This window comes from Rhinolophus sinicus, linkage group LG06 (assembly GCF_036562045.2).
Source record: "Rhinolophus sinicus isolate RSC01 linkage group LG06, ASM3656204v1, whole genome shotgun sequence".
Classification (NCBI taxonomy): Eukaryota; Metazoa; Chordata; class Mammalia; order Chiroptera; family Rhinolophidae; genus Rhinolophus; species Rhinolophus sinicus.
This window is the reverse complement of record NC_133756.1, coordinates 54,601,194-54,622,890: the sequence shown is the minus strand read 5'-3', so window position 1 is coordinate 54,622,890 and position 21,697 is coordinate 54,601,194. Positions and strand designations below refer to the sequence as shown.

General features: G+C 38.6%; 1 protein-coding gene across 3 annotated transcripts in view; it reads left to right on the top strand.

Moving 5' to 3' along the window:
- DIPK1A (divergent protein kinase domain 1A) overlaps window positions 1-21,697 on the top strand; it is a 90,100-nt gene that overhangs the window by 51,913 nt on the left and 16,490 nt on the right. For all 3 annotated transcript variants that reach the window (XR_012497304.1, XM_074335143.1, XM_074335144.1), the window contains one exon: window positions 9,094-9,228. Coding sequence is in view for 2 of the 3 variants with exons in the window: in XM_074335143.1 (XP_074191244.1) it covers window positions 9,094-9,228 (135 nt within the window). In the remaining variant the exon portion in view is untranslated. The remainder of the gene's footprint in view (window positions 1-9,093; window positions 9,229-21,697) is intronic.

Below are 21,697 nucleotides of genomic sequence, written 5' to 3'. Positions count from 1 at the left end.
ACAATAAATACATAAACCAGTAACATAGTCACTTATCAAATGTTATGTACTAATCATAATTGTATGCACTATACTTTTATACACCTTGTAGCGCAGATTTGTTTATACCTGCATCACAACAAACACGTAACACATTGTGTTACGATGGTATGACGTCACTAGGCGATAGGAATTTTTCATTTGAATCTTATGGGACCACCATTGTATATGCGGTCCGTCGTCAGCCTGAGCATCATTATGTGGGCATGACCTTAATTTTAGAAATCCACTGGTACTTTCTGCTTACAGGTGTTTGCTGCATATAGTAATTCCCTCATATCTGCAGGGGATACATTCCAAGATCCCCAGTGGATGCCTGAAACTTTGGATAGTACCCAATCCTATATGTACTGTTTTTTCCTATACATTCATACCTGTGATAAAGTTTAATTTATAGATTAGGCATGGTGAGGGGTTAACAACAACTAATAACAAAATAGCACAATGATAACAACATACTTTAATAAAAGTTATGTGAATGTGGTCTCTCTCTCTCTCTCTCTCTTTCTCTCTCTCTCCCTCCCTCCCTCCCTCCCTCCCTCCCTCCAGTAATTTTTATATTTTCCAGTCTAAACCCATTCCTGAATCTGTGTTACCATCCCTTACTTGTATTAAGTGGCTTGGTGTCACTCCTTTCAGGGGATCTCTTGCTAAAGTCTTTGTATAGGCTCAGGGTTTTCTAGAGGAACCCATTGCTATCAAGCAGACATTTTCTGTTCATACCTTCCACTCACAAATGTAATGCTTTTTCATCTTAACTGAGCCCTTATCATGCACTGTGACCTTAATTTTTGCAATTTGAGTTATAACAGTAAAACTAGCCCAAATTTATTTTTCCTTCTTCACAATTTTATGGGTAGAAAATTTGTTCTTACCATCAATCTTAGCAACCTCAGCACAGGATTATTTTTCCTTTCCTATTAAGTTGAGAACGTCCACCTTCTCACTTAAAGGAAGCACGTTAAGGCTTCTCTTTGGCATACCCAAATTGCCATCATCACTACTCTTGTGCTATGGGGTAATTTTTCAGTAAAATAAGGGTTACTTGAACACAAACACTAAGATACCACAGCAATTGATCCGGTAACCAAGACGGGGCGCATCTAAAGTGTGGAGACACTGGACAAGATTCACATCCAGGGCGGAACAGAGTGGGATGTTGCAAGATTTCATCACGCTATTCAGAAAGGCACACAATTTAAAACTTAGGAATTATTTCTGGAATTTTCCATTTAATATTTTCAGACCGAGATTGGCTGCGGGTAACTGAAACAGCAGAAAACAAAACCCAGATAAAGGGGAACTACTGTAGTTAAGAGATTGGTAGCAACAGTCACTTCAAACATGACTTACAATATATTCATTATCCTAAATACCGTAGGTATTTCTATAATAGTATATTTTCATGTGGATTTTTAGGTAATTACTTTTCAGCATTTTTCCCCTACAGCAAAGTGAAGCCTATTATTTCTCTACGTACTGGGGCTGCAGTAAATAACTGCCAGTATGGTAGATGCCTCTCTCTCCACAATGTCAGCAAAAACATTTTCATTTAGAGACCGTCTCAGTTCAGTGCACTTTCTTTATAAGTCAGCTCCTTTTCTGCTAAATAAAAATCGCTGTGATCGAAATAGCTGTCATTTGCCTCGGAAGCATTTTTCTATAGGATCTGTTTTGTTTTTAGCTTTCTTTGGATTTAAAAAGAGAAATGGGGAGACAATTTTAGGTTAACACCTGTCCAAGAAACCCCCAAATTAGAGATGACCATCTGGTTTGCATGATTTGTAATATTTTCAAAATAGGACCTTACTATTCCAAACAGATCTTTAGGCTATTGTAAAATAATAGTTAATTTTAAAACTGAACATTTTACTATCAAACTGAAAAAAGGATAGTGAGATGTTGGTTTTGTTTCTTCCAATAAGGAATACTTCTGTAACCTCTCTGTTCTCCAGGAGACTGATATGGGCAGTGTAAGGTCATATTTCTAATTCTTCACATAACCTGAAGGCCTGTTTGGATTCCTCTGTGCTTCTAGTTATTTTAGGTACAGCCTAAAGTAATCAACAACAGCAGCTCTTAAGATATCTGGATTTGATGAGGTCATCCCTGCCTTGGGGGTACTTTAAAATTCACTAGCCCTCCTGGGTCCTGTAATCACTTTGAAATAAATTTCCCAGATACACCCCTGAAATGCTGCATTTTACAAGTCCTGATGTTATCATTCACCAGCTCTATTTAGTGCCCCACTGGTCTAGGTACACTAGAGCTTTTTCCAAATCTAGTGCTAAAGATTCAGAGAATATATAAAAAAGCCGAGACTACTGTCAAAGAAATGAAAGTAAAACTGTAATTGCCTATAGAATTGGATGCTGGGGAAGTAAAATAAGTGCATTTGAAAAACCAGTGACTGTTCATTGTTGCAAGTTTTTTGGAAAGCAGTGTAAAATAATATGTATCATAAACCTTTTAAAACTGTATACCTTAGAGCCTGCTTCGCTGATCCTATGCTGGAGTGGTAGCTCGTGTATAAAGATGACCCCTCCTGGTATTCATGCCCTTACGTAATGTCCCCCTACGTTCAATCTGATGTGGCCTTGCATAACCAAGAGTGTGGCAGGAATGATGCAGTTTCCATCTGGGAACACTTGCTCTGGGTTAAAGGCAATCATTGTGTAAGAAGCCTTACTACCCTGAACACCGTTCTCTGAAGAGGCACACGAAGCTCTTCCAGCAATTCCTGCTGAGGGGTTGGACATGTGAATAAAGGAGCCATCTGCATGTCCAAACCAGGCAGTCAGTCCTTCATCACATGACTCCAGTCCTAGTGAGAAATGCATGAGAAACGACATACTGACCGGCTGAGCCCAGTCAACCCTTAGAGCCATGAAAGACATACATTATTGTAAGCCACTAAGTTTTGGGGTAGTTTGTTCTACAGTAATAGAAAATTGGAACATTTAGCTTTTTTAACCCCTGTCCTTACGCACTGGGATGTTGAAAAACCGAGAGACCGAGTTCTTTTCATCTGCTGTTGCAAACGCCAATGATCCCTTTATTTAGAGTGCTAATGGAGGCCACAGCTCCCTCCCATCTACTCGGTCAAGTTCTGGGTGTCTGCTTGTTCACTAGAAGCCTTCTGTGTGCCTTCTTTTTCAGTCCTGAATGACTTAGGTCACTCCATGCAACTAATTCCCCAGGTATTCTTGCATTTTTGATGCTGTCAACTCCTGAGTATAAGAAATATGAAACCAGGTTTCAGAGAAAATGTGAAAGTTACCTGCTCCTTGTTGGAATTTTAATTCTAGAGTTCCCATAATCAAAACAGAATATGCTCATGCAAATAAAACCTCTACAATTTAGATCAGAGAACTACTAGGATTCTTCCTATAAATGTGAAAACTCACCTGTTACAAAGATGAAGAATGCTGAAACTGTCTCCTAGACTAGTAATGCCTTTTGACAAGGAATTCTTCTCTCAAGTTTTGTGGTTAAAATGCATTTTCATGCTCAAGATAAGCTGGGAAGCATGTACATTTTTAGAACCTTTCTTTTCACTATTTTTAACTTACGTAAACTTAAGGAAGGTTTTCCTTGTTTGGAATGACATAAAAGTTCTTTTTTTAATGTGTCTTTGATTATCATAGTTGTCTTTTGATGTTTGTGAAAATTAATGGGATAATTTAAATTCGGTACATTTAGATATCTTCTTCATAGTTTTCCAGTAGCCCTTCAGCTGGCAGTGAGGCATTCTAATTGAAGGGATAGGATCTATTCCAAATAAAGTTTATCTGCATGTTTGTGATGTACAGAAATATTTACCCTATTAAATGGTTTCTTCATGTTTCTGTTTTTTATAGCTAGCATAGTTTCAAAAGTATTACTGTAAATATCAGGAATTTATTTAAAGAAAAGGGTAAAAGTCATATCTGTCAATAATTTTAACTAGTTTTTTCAGCCAGCTTACTTCTAACTATGCTGTAAAAGTCAGCTAGGTACAATGTTGTCAATATAAGAAGAAGAAAAACATTTTTGAAGATTATTTTAGAGTAGCTAGTAATTGAAAAATCTGAATAAAATGGACAAACATGTCTCAGCTTTTTCTATGAAATGATGAAATGATTGTATTTGAGTTTTGCAAGTAATAACCTTATCAATTATGTTTCCTGATTATTCAAGTCCACTAAATATATTAAGTAAAATATTTGTGAGTAAAAGTAGAGATATAATGGATACATATTTTTCTAGCCTACTTCTCAAGATTAATATCCACGTGGAGAGTGTTTGGGAGTAAAATAAATGGGACTTTGTGCTTTATATATTTATGAAAGATGTTGACTCTGAATTAGATAAGAAATAATCTTAAATGGCTAAACTTTGATGTGTTGCCTCTTTATGCCTATTTTGAAACTTAATGTAAAATTATTTAACAAAATCAATTCAGATTTGTTTTGAAATAAAAAATTATCACAATGAGATCAAATGATATAAAAAAAGAAGAAAAAGTATCACTATTCTTTAGAATGGACTTAGTAGAGAAAGTTAGTTTCATCATTTATGTATTTCCGATCTCCAGTGATTTTTCTTTATCATAAAATATTCGTAATCATTTACTTTAGTCATAAAGAACTGCTTCTATTATTTTCAGACAGATGTTATCTTTTTCTAATTAGTCATTTATGCCTCAAAGATTAATTTATAAAAAATGATAGTGTCATATAAATTTGATTCTTTCAACCCCATCATTTTTGTTTTGATTTTATCATGTAACCTTGTAGTAACAGTGTTTCTCAGCCAGAGCACTACTGTCATTTGGGTCCAGATAATTATTGTGTGTGTGTGGGGGGGACGTTTTTCTGTGCATTGTAAGATGTTTAGCAGCATCTCGGGTCTGTACCCGCAAGATTCCAGTAGCACTTCCCAGTTGTGAAACAAACATTGTCTCCAGACATTGCCAGGTGCCCTCTTGGGGGCAATATTGACTCCAGTTGAGGATTACTGCCACAGTATATTTACCAAAATTCTTATCGTGCTTTTCAGAATAATTTAGAATAAAGCTGTGTACCATTAGTAGCTAGGCACAAAATCAGCAGAATAGAGGTGCTGTTAGGCAGTATTTTAGGTGGTTCTATAGTTCAGCATAAATAAAAAGGTCAGAAACAATAACTACATTTCTTAATCAAAGACTAGATTATCTAGGTAATTGGTACAGAACAGACCACTGGAAACATTTTAGTGAGTGCCACACAGGGAAATAAAATTAGTTAATAGCTATAGATGTCATTCATGGCTGTTTTTCTTCAATCATTATTTTTAAATATAAAGTAGCAGGATCTACAGATATTAAAGGACACATGAAGGTCCTTGTACTGTTTTGTGTTACCCCCAAATCACAGTAATTTTCCTTGGCATGCTGGAATAAGTATGTATTTCACTACTTTTGTCATTATGTCTACAAGAGGCGATGCCCAGTGCCCTGCTGGGAACGTCATTAATCTAACTTCCTCTCCAAATTTTTGGCATTCTGTATCATGATGAACACTCAGCAGGCAAGCCAGTTCACAGGGTGTTTTTCAGTTTAAACATATGCCAGAGAAAATAGAAAAATGTAGCCATTTGAACAACATAGAAAAGCAAAATTATTTCAAATTTATTAAATAGGATACACAGGAGGGAGAAATACACAAAAGTCTTAGTTTCCAACACCTGTTAAGGTTACTGTGCATTTGAAAGCATTTTGTGGTAGTTTTATTGAACATTGGTCAAAAATCTGAGAAAATTATTGTTGGAGAATCTAAAGGGCAGTTGACATCACTAGACTTCTTGAGATGGGTGTCCAGTAGAAGGTAAGACAGGACTAAATCCCGAACACTGGGAGAGAACGCTACTCACCAGGTCTGTTTTGTTTTTCTTTACTTGGTGATACATCCCTACTGTGGAGCAAGGCAGGAAGAGGGAGAAAAGAAAATAGTGTAAGGTCTTCCCTGGTGTTTTTTACTATTTGAAATTAATCTTGATTTAAAACCCTATCTCAAAAAAATCATACAAAATGATAATATAAAATTAGATTTCTAAAAGTAAAATCATGCCATGCTATGGTCCTTCAAGTGACACTTTTAACTATTTTAACGGTACTTGTATGATAAATTTATTATGTGTTTGACCCTGATCCGAGACGTGCTGAAAGTGCCTAAGGCAGTACCTGTCACATAGTAGACGATTAATAAATACTTGCTGAATGTGTGGGAAGGGGATATCCTGGTGTGGCAGTATGTCTTATTGTACAATATAATATCAATTTTGTTTCAACCGTACCCCACATACTTTTCCCTTCCCATGTTATTGTTAAGCAAATTCTGGATATCATTTTATTGATAAATATTTCAACGTCTATCTCTAAAAGATTAGGGCTCTTTAAACATTAAAACAGACTATTACTATCTAAAATATTAAAATAATGCCTTAATATCATCAGGTATCCTGTCAGTCTTCAAATTTTCATTGTCTCATAAATGTCATTCCCCCCACACACACGCACACATATTTTTTCATTTGAGTCAGGACTCAAAGAAGATCCACATATTGTGATTATTTGTTTTTTAACTATTTTTAATCTTTAGTTGTTCCCATCTTCTCTTTACCCCCTTGTAAGTTATTTCTTGAAGAAACTGGGTTGTTGTGTTGTAGCATTTCCCACAGCCTAGAGTTTACTGATTGTATCCTGATAGTGTCACTTACTTAGGTGTCACTTCTGTTCCTGTCTCCTGTATTTCCTGTAAACTGGTAGTTGGAGCTAAAGGCTTGATCAGATTCAGATTCAGTTTCTTTTTGGCAAGTTCAAAAAGAAGGTGGTGGCCAAATCATAATGATGGCATTATTGGCTTTTTGCTCTGTGCCTTGCATATTGATTTAGCTAACATTTGTTGAGTATTTTTATGTGCCTAGCATTGTGCTTGGTTCTATAGATACTGTGTCATTTATTCTTATTTAAGCCTCATAATGCTATTACATATCCATTCCTATCTGATGACCAGACCTTTTATTAAGGCCAAGTAATCTTAAATGTCTTTCAAACAAACCCCTTGGCATATATCCCCATTGTCATTTGTGTGATTTAATTTGGAGTTGTCTAAACTTTCTTTTCACTGGATTAATTTAGACTAGACAAAAACACCTTGCATTAAAGGCATTTTTCATATTGTAATAGAATTAAAATAATAAAGCTCAAAGACCTATCATTTAGCTGTGAATTCGTTATACTCAAGCTTTTTGGTACTGGGATTCACCATCTGTGAATCTCACAAAGACTGATATCTAAACCATAAATAGGGCCAACAGAATTGAGTATTTCCTGAGTCTCTCTTTTCTTTGCTCTCATTGTCTTCTGCAGGTGCACTTTTATGTCTCTTTCATCTCTTTCTGCCTTCTGTGTATGCTCACAGTATCCTACTGTTGCCCAGTGTGAGAAACTAGCTTGTGATTGTAAAAGCAAAACTAGCTTTTTGTTTTTTGTTTACATATCTTTAATTTATTCTGTTCATTTCTCACCATAGTTCTAAACTCTATTGTTTATAAAACCAGACCATTGGAGCTCCAGATTCAAAAAATAAATGTCAAAGTATCTTGACCAACTGACATTTTTGAACATTAAAGTGTTTGATACGTGCATGTGCTTTGTTGATTCCGAGAAGGAATATACCTACCAAAAAGGACTCCTTGTAGTTAACAGGGCCCAAATTTATGAACAGAATCTAGCAGCCATTGTTTACAGAGGCCTCTCACACGCGTTGCTTATCAGGGAAAAGCTGCAGACTGAGCCGCCAGCCTCCTGCACTGATGTCCTGGTGTCTGAGCAGGAATCTTATAAAGGAGTTCCTGGAATTGTATTTCGACGAATGGGCTGAGATCTGCTCCATCCAATTGGAGCTGCACAACTATATCCTCATTTGCATCTTTACTGACCCATTAGAGCAGCTTCATAATGACCAATCAGGACATGAGATTCCTACCAATCAGGACAGTACTATTTGGACCAATCAAACTGTGCAAATTTGGATTCCTCATTTGTGTAAAAATGGACCAAACAGGGACTGGAGTGGGCATATTCTCTATATAAGCCAGACTCCTTTGGGTGAAGGGGAAGCACACTTTCCATTTCCACTGGCGGCTGCATTCCCTGGTTTGCAAACTATTCACCTGAATAAAGTTTCTTCTTTTACTGCACCCCAGCTGGGGACGTCTGTTGGCATTAGATTGGTGGCAGCAATCTTTTATTGACAGGCTGATGGAGAAAGGGCACCAACTGGCCCAAATTGCAATTAGATACCACAGCACTGGGAGCAAAACAACGCAAAGAAGAGCCATTCAGCTTTACAAGCTGACATGCAAAGAGTAATGCATTCTTTATATCTTAAACCTTCTTCTCCACTCACTTCTCCTTTAATAGTTGTGACATTCTCAATTTTCAAGAATATCTACTAGGTGAAACATTTGGTCAGTTGAATAGAGGAACATAAGGCCTTAGTGTATACAATAGGAAAATAGGAGTGTAATTTCTTATTCTGGTTGTACCTCACTGTGAGACATTACACAAATAGCCAAATTCTCTGTTCTTGTTTTTTTTTTTTTTTAATACAGTTATTTTTATCATGATTATCCATGAAGAACTTTACGATTCTTATTTGAAACATTTGTGTGTGAGCGTGTGTAAACAGGAATTGTGTGTCTCTTTACCTGATCTGACAGTGTCCCAGGCTCACATGGTACACGTGCTTGTGTTTAACAAGTAGCTTTCAATGCTGGTGGTATTTGAAAGGTTATACATTCTAAAGGGTATTTTGTTCCCTTTTTCCTTGGCAAGACCAAGGAGCTTCCTTTTCTAAGACCAGTGCTGTTTGGACTCAGTGAAAGTGCACTTTGTTCAAAGGAATTGTAATATGAAAGCCTAGAATATATATTGAGTTCTTCCAAGAAGGGGGGAAAAATCACGTTCTAGGACAATAAATGCTGACTTGGTGCTGAATGAATGATTGTTATGTGCTCTTTTACTCACAGGCTCGCTTCTCATATGTGCGGATGAAATATCTTTTCTTTTCCTGGTTGGTGGTTTTTGTTGGAAGCTGGATTATATATGTGCAATACTCCACCTATACAGAACTCTGCAGAGGAAAGGACTGTAAGAAAATAATAGTAAGTATTGTTTATTTCTAATATATGGAAAAACCTATATTAATAAGTTACATTAATAACACATTATGTTTATTACTTATATATTTACTAATAATTACTTTCGAAAAGTAAAAGTTAATTTGACCTTCAGGTTGTGCTGAACCTCTTAGCATTTTGATAAGACCAAGTAAGTAGGACCATTCCCCACTTTGAAAAATCTAATATTCAGAAATCTAAATATTTAATACAGACTAGTATGAGAGCATCCTTATTACAAAGAGCAATTTCTTTTTCAGATATTCTTGAAGTCAGTTTAATCAGATGAGTTTTTTAATGTTTAGTGTATGAAAGTATTGTGGACAGGCAACCTTTCCAGAACACATCTTTTGAATAAATGGAGTCATTTTTGAATACCAGAAATTTATCTAAAAAGTGTATACGTGCATTTATTTAATTTCTATCTTAATAATTAGATATATCTCAGGAAAATCGCTTTACAAATCTAAGATTTCTAGTAGTAATTATGGTTCCATAGTACTTATATTTTAAATGTTTGAGGATGAGAAAACTTAACTCCTTGTTTTCTACTAATATCTTCTGATATAAATAATATGAAAATATTTCATATGAGAATTATATTATTGACAATGATGATTGTTGGGATCCCAATTGTTATAACTTATTAAAGATTCTGTAACTACTGAGTGATCACAGGCCAGTGGAGCTAGTTGTGAGCATATAGCAGGGGATAAGGCAGCCTGACCTTACAAACTTATAGTCTAGCAGAGAATAAAATGAATAATTGCAATAAGATAAGTTAAGTATTATAATTGCAAGTGTTATAGGAACATGAGACAGGGAGACCTGAGCTTTCCAAAGTTCTAAGAAAATAAAAATCAATTTAACTGTAGGTACTCTTATCAGTCAGGATAAAAAAAAAGTATTCCCTAGGAATATTATAGTCTCTTAACTAGGCAAGGGAGAAATTACTAATATAAAAAGTATAGGAAGCAGGGGAATTAGTAAAAAAGAGTCCCAAATCAAAGTTCAAGTTATCAATCTTATGTCTATTCCAAATGGCTATTCTAGATCCTTGAGGAGTTTTAAGGTAGAAGGAAGCTCTGGGGCCGGGCAATGTATTGGGTACTTTACAGGCGTGTTGGTGGAGCCAGAATTTGATCCTAATTCTGTCTCTATATGAAGCTCATACTCTTTCTGCTTCTCTCTGTCAGGAAAGACTAACAAAGAAAGTTAAAGTTTAATAAAGCTAACAAAACCCCCCACAAAACTCACTTTCAATGAAGAAAGAAGCAGAAGTTATATAATCAACTATGATAACATATAAATAACCAAAACTATTTGAAATGTTTATTTCCCTTCTAGGCCGCCTTTCTCAAAGTAGGTGCCTTAGGGCACATTAAAAGATATTTCATGGATAAAAGAATTCAATGGTCAGATATATTTGCAAACAGAGGGTTAAACAAAGATAAATCTCTGACTTGACTGAGGACTTCTCAAGGTCTTTCATATACTAATGTGCATTGTACATCTCCAGAGAAAGCAAATATACTTGATTAGGAAAAATCCCATCCCCACCACAGCCCTCCAAGGAAGACCTGTAACATCTGGTGATACTAGAAATACTGTTCTAAGAAATTAAGCCAAAATGAAATGGATATGCTTTTATCTAACATTATTACGATAACCTTCAAAATGTAAAGCATAATGCTACATGTTCTGTTATGAGTGAGTTATAGTTGAAGTACCTCATCATTTCTTCCTTAATTTAATTTCACTGTAATTGATAAGAAATGGAAGCAGAACATACTTTTAACATAATTTAATGCTTTATCTTGCTAAAACTTGAAAGTGATGAAAAAGTTTTCTGAGACTAAAATACATCTTTTTCCTAAAGCTGGCTTTTGTAGTTGAACATTTGGAAATTATATTCTTGAAACTTACCAAAAGTGGTAGTACTAAGATCAGTGGTACTAAGATAGTACTAATACTGCACAGGAATTGTTTGATTAGAACTAAAAAGCAAACATTAAACAAACATAAAGCAAACATTAAACAAACATTAAACAAACATAAAGCAAACATTATGTTAACATTATATATAAAGCTTTTTAGAAACTACATATAAGTGGTCCACAGTTCAAACCCGTGTTGCTCAAGGGTCAGCTATAGAGTTGTTTCTACTTTTTGGCTATTGTAAATAATGTTGCTATGAACATTGGTGTGCCACAATCTGTTTGAATCCCTTTCCGTTCTTTTGGGTATCTACCTAGAAATGGAATTGCTGAATCATGGGGTAATTCTATATTTAACTTTTTGAGGAACTGCTATATTGTCTTCCTGATTCTCTTAAATACATTTCTGTTTTCTGTTGAAACTATCCATTGTTTTACTTATTTTCTCTACCTTTTTTCTTATTTACTTGAACATGAACATAGTTACTTTAAAATCATTTTTGGATAACTCCAATATCTGGATCATCTGTGGATCTGTTTCTATCGTTCATGTTTATCTGTTGTTTTTGGTCATGTGATTTTGTCTTTTGGCACGCCCTGTGATTTTTTACATAAGCCTGCAGAGAGAGTTTCCTTTCCCTCTAGTAGGAAGATATAATGGTAACTGATCACTTCCACCCAATCAGGGGCTACGCCATGTGGACTCTGGGTTGCACCTCTAGTAAAGTTCAAACTACTTTGTTTGACTCATCTCCATTCTAAGAACATAGCCATCCAGGAATTTTAACTGACAGCCTGGGAATCCATTGGGGTTTCTTCCTCTGGCAGGTTCATAACTCTAGTCTGTATCTTGTGAGACTACCAAAATATCTCCTCTGCTTTTCAAAGACTTTCCAATGAGATTTTTACCCTCAAGATTTGGCAAATATCCCAACAGGGTAACTGGCTCCTTAGGTTCCTGTAAAAGCTTGCTCGTTTCTTATCCCCAGCAGCAACTCTCTACCAGTATACAGTACTGGTCCTCAGACCCCTGCACATGCCCTGTATCAGCAAAATGCCTGAGGGAAAAAGAGGCTATAAAAGTCAAATCACACCTCTGAGGTTTTTTTAGCTAACTTTTACTCTTGGGGTCCCGCCCTTCAGGGTCTCCGCACTAAGCATGGTGTACCAAGGCCACCCCCTTGGTAGGAGCTGGACTAGATTTTTGTCTTCCTTAAGACTATATTTCAGGGCACACGTCTCCAGGCAAATGCAGCCACAAAATCTAGGCTCACCTCTCAAATCTTATCCTCTCCCAGATCTTGATCAAATTTCTCACTATCTTCTTAGCTCTTTGAAGCTTTAATATATACTTTAAAAAGATTTTTGTGCTTGCTTTTTAGTTCTAATCAAATAATTTCTATGCAATATTAGCACTACTAATCTTAGTACTACCGGTTCTGGTAAGTTTCAAGAACATAATTCCCAAGTGCAAAGCAAGTACAATTTTTTTTTTAAAGCCAGCCTTAGGAAAAAGATATATTTCAGTCTCAGAAAACTACTTCATCATTTTCAGGTTTTGGTAAGATAAGCATTAAATTAGCTAGAATTGTGTTCTGCTTCCATTTCTTATCAGTTAAAGTCCCCAGACGATTACTGTGGCTGTCCCATTTAGAGTTTTGCCTCCAAGCTGAGATCATTGTTTAGGCGTTAGGGTTGGCAGGTGATCACAGTGTGATAAGCAGTTTACTTGTGTTTAAAAATCGTAGTCTATCTTGGCTTCCATAGCTTTCTTCTCTGTATATCTGTCTCTTCCCCTTTCTCTCCATACGTGTGAGGGCTCATTAACTATGGTAGTTAAGAGCATAAGCATGGGAATAAAAGAGCTTCACGTTTGAGTTCCACCTTTGCCATTCCTTTGCTGTGTAAGTTTGGGCAAGTTATTAGGCGCTGTAAATGGGGATTAATAATCCTGTATGTCTCACCTATATCCTCACCTGTTGTGAGGATAAAGGAAGCTCATGTATTAAACCGTTAATAATACTGTATTGTATATTTGAAAGTTGCTAAGAGAGTAGATTTAAAAGTTATCACAAGAAACAAATTTGTAACTGTATAGTGATCGATATTTATGATTTATTGTGCTGATTATTTCACATTATAGATGGTCCCCAATTTATGATGGTTTGACTTATGATTTTTTGACTGTATGATGGTGTGAAAGTGATACACATAATATTCAACACTTGATTATAAAAATAGGCTTTGTGTTAGGTGATTTTGCCCAACTGTAGGCTATTGTAAGTGTTCTGGGCACATTTAAGGTACGCTAGGCTACCCTATGATGTTCGGTAGGTTATGTGTATTAAATGCATTTTTGGTTTATGATATTTCCAATTTATGATGGGTTTATCGGGATGTAACCCCATCATAAATTGAGAAGCACCTGTTATATACAAATATCAAATCATTATGTTGTACACCTGAAACTAATATAATGCTGTATGTCAATTATACCTCAATTTTAAAAAGTGAGATTTATTAGAAGGAATTAGCTTACCCAATTGTGGGGGCTGGCTAGGCAAGTCCGAAATCCATGGGGTAGGCTGCCAAGAAGGACAGTCTGGAACTTCTGGACATGGGCTGACGCTGCTGACCATCCACAGGTGGAATTTCTTCATCAGGGAAGCCTCAGCAATTCTCCTCAGGTCCTTCAACTAATTGAATCAGGCCCACCCAGACTATCTAGGATAATCTCTCTTGAAGTCTATTGCTTGTGGACTAATCCCTTCATAGCAACACCTAGATTATTATTTGCTTCTTTACCTGGATTGTAGCCTCGCCAAGTTGACACATCCAAGGGCCATCACATCAGGTTAAAATTATTTAGTTTGTACTACAAATAGTTGTACTACAAAAGTTTAAAGAAAGATGGCTTCAGTGAAAGAGAGATCACAGTGGGTAGAACAGGAGAGAAAGTCTTCATAGAGGAGAACTTCTGCCAGCCCTTATAGAATAGAAGGAATTTGGAAAGGCATTGAGGAACATCTTTCTCCTAATTATAAGCCAGGCTTGCCTTAGTACTTTTATCCCAAAGAGCAAGATGCTGATTAACATTAGATCTGAGAATTCCCAGAATCATGCATTAGTCATTGGGTCTTTTGGCTGCCTGTAAATTAATATGTTTTCCTCTTTGTCCTTTCATTGTAAAAAAAAAACCAAAAAACTTAGAAGGTGGAACAAATCAGATATGTAGTTCATATAAGTTGTGTGCTCTATGTATTAGTCTTTTAGTAATCGTCTATTTCTTCCACATTGGAAATCACTATAGGTTATTACTGTTATTTTCCTGAGATGTTTTCTCTAATCAATAGATGATTTTTGTTGAAAGATGTTATAAAGTTAACGAGATTCTTAATTTATTTAAGTTTCTAGGGAGCTAGGAGCCAAAACTGAGATTCATTTAGCATATTATAAATTGATTTGCAACTTGAATAGTTTCTTGTTTTCAGTTTTTAATAAAAGTATGAAATTTTCCACTGTCACATCCATTATTTAGAACTTGATTCTAGTGAAATGCATAATAGGCTTTTAAAACTTTGGAGAAAGGAAATGGAGTGGAGGCAGTGCACCCTGGGAAGCCAAGTTTAACTTGTGGAAGTTGTAAGGAATGAGAATTGTGTTCTGCTCTTTGTTTAAAGGCAGCTCTCTAAAACTGAGGGCAACCACTAACTAACCTTAATTAGATGTGCTTGGAGGGATCCATTTTTTTTCCAGTTGTGCTTTTCTCTTTTTTCCACCAACCTAATTATAATGTTGTATATCTCATTGTACCGTACATTTTCTCTGACCATAGAAATCACTAATTCACTCATTATTTCAGCAAGTCCTATTTGGAGCCTAATCATAAAGAAATTTTGCACAATTTGACTCTGTAATTTGCTGGATTCGTTAAAAAAGAAAAAAAGTGGGAGAGTTAGAGAAATTTTCCTTCTCTACATTTTTCAGGACAGCACTGTTTAATATTGATATTTCTGGCATGTTCCTCCATGATCGAGAGTGACGTCTTACCTGGGCACTAATGAAGGAATCACTCACTCCCCATGCCATTCTGGTGAACCTCTGTGACGATTATATGAGCAGGAGCTTTAAAATGGAAGCATTAAAAGACGAAAGAGCCTCTCAATTTTATTACAGTCTCTTTTAGGATTTAACTTTGAGAGACGATAGTTTGTTGATTAAAACAACTATCTTCGCATACACTAAATTTAAGATATTTAGAACCATGTTTTCAGTTAGGTGGCAATACATAACTAACAATTTCATTTAGTTTTTGCATTTGCTTACGATCAATAATTTGACTCCAGAGGTTCATTTTGTGCTCTTATCCTATATTTTTAAAATATACGGAACCAATCCAATTGGAACACACTGTTTTCAAAGTATGAGCTTAATGTTTTCCTCTGAAGAAAAGTAGTCTGCCTTCATGCCAACTTGAGTTAGGTTACCAATCTTTTCTTTGTGAGTTTACAGAAAAATACTTACTGGACAAGTTTATTTCCAATCTTAATATCCATAAGTGTTATTCTAAGGATAACCTGACTGGTTAAATGATAACAGCCTTTCTGGTGGCCTGGCTGTGTTATGCTGCATCTTACATCATGTGGTGGTCACCGTGATCCTGAGAGACGTTAGGTGTCTTGTTATCATTTGCATCATTCCTGAGAAGCAATAAAGAGACTAAGGGTTAAAGCCAATTTCAAAGAAACAAGCCAGCAATCAAACACCGTGTTATTTTAGTTACCCTGTGCTGGGACCTGGAGATATGAGATAAGACGAGTCTCTGCCCTGAAAATGCTTACAGACTAGTAGAGAATACAGAAAAATAAACAAGAAGCACATAATTGAGACTGGGAGTACTGTTGCTAGATTTAGCGAAAAACAAACAAAACAAAACAAAAAACCAGAATCTTGGCTATTGTAAATAGTGCTGCAGTGAACACAGGAGTGCGTATATCTTTTTGAGTTAGTGTTTTTATTTTTTTTGGATAAATATCCAGAAGTGGGTTGCTGGCTCATATGGTCGTTCCGTTTTTAATTTTTTGAGAAACCTCCATACTGTTTTCCATAGTGCATCTTAATCATTTTTAGTGTACAGTTAGCAGTGTTCAGTATATTCACATTGTGTGCAGCCAGTCTCCATCACGTTTTTATCTTGCAAAACTGAGACTCTGTACCCATTAAACAACTTCCCATTTCCCCTCCCCAGTCCAGGACCTGGCATCCACCCTTCTACTTTCTGTTTCTATGAGTTTGATTACTCTAGAAACCTCAAAAGTGGAATCACACAGTGTTGTTTGTCTTTTTGTGACTGGCTTATTTCACTTAGCATTATGTCCTGAAGTTTCATCTACATTGTAACATGTGTTAGAATTTCCTTACTTTTTAAGATTGAGTAGTGTCCCATTGTATGTATATACCACATTTTGTTTATCTATTTGTCGTGCGGGGCGGCCTGCGGGGTCTCTGCTCCCGCTCCCCATACAAGAACGCAGGACATGGTGAGGCCAAAAAGGAACACCCACGGAGCCATAGGTAGGGGAGTCATACCACTATATTCTCTCTGGCGGCACTATACTCTCACTGGAGGCTGGATCCACACTGTCTTCAAACCACCATCCACACTTGCCAGCCCAGCCGCCATCTTCTTGCTAGCCCCCATTCTTTCTCCCTTCTCTCCTTCAAACCGCCATCTTTCTTCCCTCTCCTAGCATAGCCACAGCGGTTATATTAGTGACCAATGGCTCACTGGTTACAGCTGACGGCCAACTAGCCACAGCTGATGGCCATGCAATCACAGTTGGACACAGCCAGGGTTTCTCAGGGCACCACCAGTACTCCTGGGCACGGCCAGACTTCCTGGACTTCTTAGGGTACCACCTGTCTTCCCGGACACAGCCAGGGTTTCTCAGGGCACCACCAGTAGTTCTAGGCACAGCCAGACTTCCTGGACTTCTTAGGGTACCAACTGTCTTCCCGGACACAGCCAGGGTTTCTCAGGGCACCACCAGTACTTCTGGGCACGGCCAGACTTCCTGGACTTCTTAGGGTACCACCTGTCTTCCCGGACACAGCCAGGGTTTCTCAGGGCACCACCAGTGCTTCTGGGCACGGCCAGACTTCCTGGACTTCTTAGGGTACCACTAGTTTCCCCGGGCACAGCTAGAATTTCTCAGGGCACTACCACTCTCTGTGGGCACAGCCACACTTCCTGGACACAGCCAGGGCTCTCAGGGCACTGCTACTCTCTCTGGGAACAGCCACACTTCCTGGGCACAGCCAGGGTATCTTCAGGGCTCAGCCAGACTTCCTGGACTCAGCCAGGGCTCTCAGGGCACTGCCACTCTCTCTGTGCCTCTCAGGGTACCCTGCTGGAACAACAGCGACTCACAATCAAGGTGCTTACATATTCTCAATGGCGGCCAGTCAAGACACAAAAGCAAATATCCCCCAGTTCCACTAACAACAGTTCCCAAACAAACAGTCAAGCGGTCCATTAAATTAGGGATGGAAGGCAATTCCCCATAGTCCATAGTCATTCACCAGGGCTGTCCTGGGGTGAAGGACGACCTTGACCTCACCCTCATCTCCCACGGAGGACTCAGCAAGCGTTACCTCCTGGGACTGTAAGTCCTGCATCCGGGCTGCCTGAGCAGGAACTTCCCCGGCCCACAGGGCTGCAACGACCTTTGCTTTCTCCGGCCTGTGCTGGTTGGGGAACCATCCACATCTTTCCACCTCTCCACGGGGCTCCATCTCTCCAGCAGCTGCATGGCTTTTCCTGTGCTAGTGGGAGAACCGTCCACGTCCTCCCACCCCTCCACGGGGGTCCAGCTCTCCGGCAGCTGCTCCTCCTGGTCTTCCAGATACTCAGTGTTCATACGCACAAACTGCTCCACCACTCTTCGGAGAGCGTTGGCCGGCACCATACCCTGCTCGCTGCGCCATTTGTCGTGCGGGGCGGCCTGCGGGGTCTCTGCTCCCGCTCCCCATACAAGAACGCAGGACATGGTGAGGCCAAAAAGGAACACCCACGGAGCCATAGGTAGGGGAGTCATACCACTATATTCTCTCTGGCGGCACTATACTCTCACTGGAGGCTGGATCCACACTGTCTTCAAACCACCATCCACACTTGCCAGCCCAGCCGCCATCTTCTTGCTAGCCCCCATTCTTCCTCCCTTCTGTCCTTCAAACCGCCATCTTTCTTCCCTCTCCTAGCATAGCCACAGCGGTTATATTAGTGGCCAATGGCTCACTGGTTACAGCTGACGGCCAACTAGCCACAGCTGATGGCCATGCAATCACAGTTGGCCATTTACTACCTGAGCCAACACCTGTCTATGTGAGGCCGAGAGCCTGGAAACTACTCTCTGGGGCTCTGCCCCCACACTATTCATCCATTGATAGACCCTTGGGTTGCTTCTACCTTTTGGTTGGAAATTATTTTAAAGTAATCTCGTTTGGTCATGCATCCTCCTAGATTCTGTTTTGAAGATAATGGTAGCCAATGATAATGTTTGATATAAGTGAGTATTAACTACTCCCACACAACCTTATTACTATGTTAAAATGAAAATGATTTCTGCTACACATACAGGCATTTATTTAGCACATAACACAAAACACTTCATATCATCCGTCTGTAAACTCATTCAAGATCTAACTCTGTCCTTTTGGGTGCTCTGTTAACTTGCATGAAAGATTTACTAGGGGCAGAAGCAGTGATTCTCCAGAGGCTTGTTACCCTTATGATCAGAAATTCGTAACCGGTGATTCTCAAAATGTGGTCTCTGAGCGGCAGTATTAGTATCACCTGGAAACTTCCTACAGATGTAAATTTTCAACCCTACCTAAAACCGAATGAGTCAGAAACTTTTGAGACAGAGGTTCAGCGCTTTGTGTTTTAACAAGACCCCTGGGAGACTGAAGCTCCCTAAAGTTTTAGAGTCTCTGTTTTAAAACAATTACCCTGGGTACCTCCCTAAAGATAAAGGTTATAGCTTCAAAGGTTATAGTTCTTATACCCTCTTTGTGAAAAGATAGGGAATATCTCACCGTATTTTAGCCAGTTCACGTATCTTAAATACCTTTAATTTCACCAATAGCCCATTTCTAACATTGCCGTGCTATTTAACAAGCCACAGTTTTCACCAATAAAATCCTAATTTGCTAATTAACAAAAATCTTAGAAACGGATCAATTTTGATCAAGATATGGAGCAGGGGTTTTCTTGTTACCTTATTGGAACGCTAGCGGAGCACCTGTACATTCCTGCATTCCTGATTAGGATATTAGAGGCACCTGGACTATAAACTCACCTGCACGCACACACATACATCACACTGTACGCTGAAGAATTTTAAAACAAATTAGAGACATTATAACAAAAGGAAAGGGAAAAGTGGAAAGAGTGTGTGTGTGTGTGTGTAGGGAGAGGAAAAGAGAGTGTGATGAGCACCATTGTTAATGGCCGAGAGAAAGAAGTCAGGAGAAAGAATGAGAAATTGAAGACACAGTGAGATGCAGAGATGGTGGAGATTTTAAATAGCTGATTAGGGCATGGGAGAGGATACTGACTAGAGGCGTGGAGAATGTTCAAACATTAAGAACCCAACTCCTCTGTTTTTTCCTAAGTAATGAGAAATTGATCAGATTGTCCGAATACGTTTTTAGAACACGGATCTTAGGAAATTATTTAAAAACTAGGTATGCATCTGTTCATTGTTATTGCCCCTTGTGGTGCAGTTTCCATAGTTGAAATTATTCCTTCAGCTTGGATGGATTTTGTAAAAATGTAGCCCAGGAGTGCCATCTTCTGGTACAATGAGGTATGTGCAAGCAAAGGAGGGGGTATAGTAAAAATCGTAGTAATAAAATCTGAGGGCTGGAAAAACTTTTGATGTTCTCTGCTGAGTTTCCTACTGTAAAGTCGAACGTTCTTTATAATCTCTGTCTTTTTGGTTAGAAGATCGGATTACTGACAGTGGTTATAGTTTGTGTGTATGGCCCTGCTTGAGAAACAAAACAGTGTGTGGTCAACCATCCTTTCTATACCAGCATGAAGAAAATTTGCTTTGGGTTTGTGATGGAAGCCACAAGTGGAAGAGCCTTTTGTGTGTGACTGCCTCTTTGATGCAGGGTTGGCTCGAGGCCTGTGCTCAAAACAAGAATGCGATTCTTGTTGCTGAATGCCAGGTTTGTCTTCACTGCTTACCAGTGTACCGATAAGATATTGGTTTCTTCTTGTTTGTTTGTTTGTTTTAAATTTTATGGAAAAGTATTAATTTTATCCTCAGTGAAGTTGTAAAATCAAAATTACTATGTTCTTTATGGTGGATATTTAATAAACATTTACCAGAAACTTAAATACCAAACTCTGTGCTATGTGCTACAGGGGAAGGGGATGTTCAAAGGTGAATATGGCAGTGTCTCTGCCTTCAACTCATGTTACTTTCTACCAGGGAAGATAACATGAACATAAATGATGTTAGATTTGGGAATTTAAGGAAAGAAGGAAGGGAGCATATAGGCTCAGGAAGGAAATACACAGTATCAAGATTGTTTATGGGAAGATGGGTATTGTGCAAAGGGTCACTGTCGTGCGGGAGAACCCTGCTCGCTGCGCCATTTGTTGTGCGGGGCGGCCTGCGGGGTCTCTGGTCCCACTCCCCACATAAGAACACACGATATGGTGAGGCCAAAAAGGAACACCCATGGAGCCATAGGTAGGGGAGTCATACCACTATGGTCTCACTGGAGGCTGGGCCCACCGGACGCGCAACCTGCCGTCCGCCTTTCCGCCAACTGACTGACAACTCTCCTCCACTCTCCTCGGCTCTCCTCGGCTCTCCTCCGTATCCGCAGCAGTTATACTAGCGGCCAATCCGCTAACCGGCCACAGCCAACGGCCAATCAGCCACAGCTGACGGCCATCCACTACCCGAGCCAGTACCTTTCCACGTGAGGCCAAGAGCCTGTAAACTACTTTCTGGGGCTCTGTCCCCACAGTCAACAGAATCTTAAAATGAACTATGATGTACCTATCACCCAGTTTAGTGATTAACATTTTGCCTATGTTGATTCATTTTTCTCTTCAGTTTCTTAAAGCTGATTTAGACTAATCATGCCATTTTACCCATAAGTAATTCAGTATGCTTCTCTAACTGTGGTTATTTTATTATTAATTGAAAGACTTTATTTTTCTCTGAGTTTTCCCTTCTATAAGTTATTGTTATTTTGAGAAACAATTATCTGATATTAATTGTAGTGTCATTTTTTTGTTCGTTGCATTTGCTCTCTCCTTCACGTGGAGAGTTTCCAGGCTCTCGGCCTCATGTGGAAAGGTGCTGGCTTGGGTGGTAGATGGCCATCAGCTGTAATCAGATGGCCATCCGCTGTCGCTGGGTGGCTATCAGCTGTTACCGATTAGCCATTAGCCACTAATATAACTGCCATGACTATGCTGGCAAGGTGGT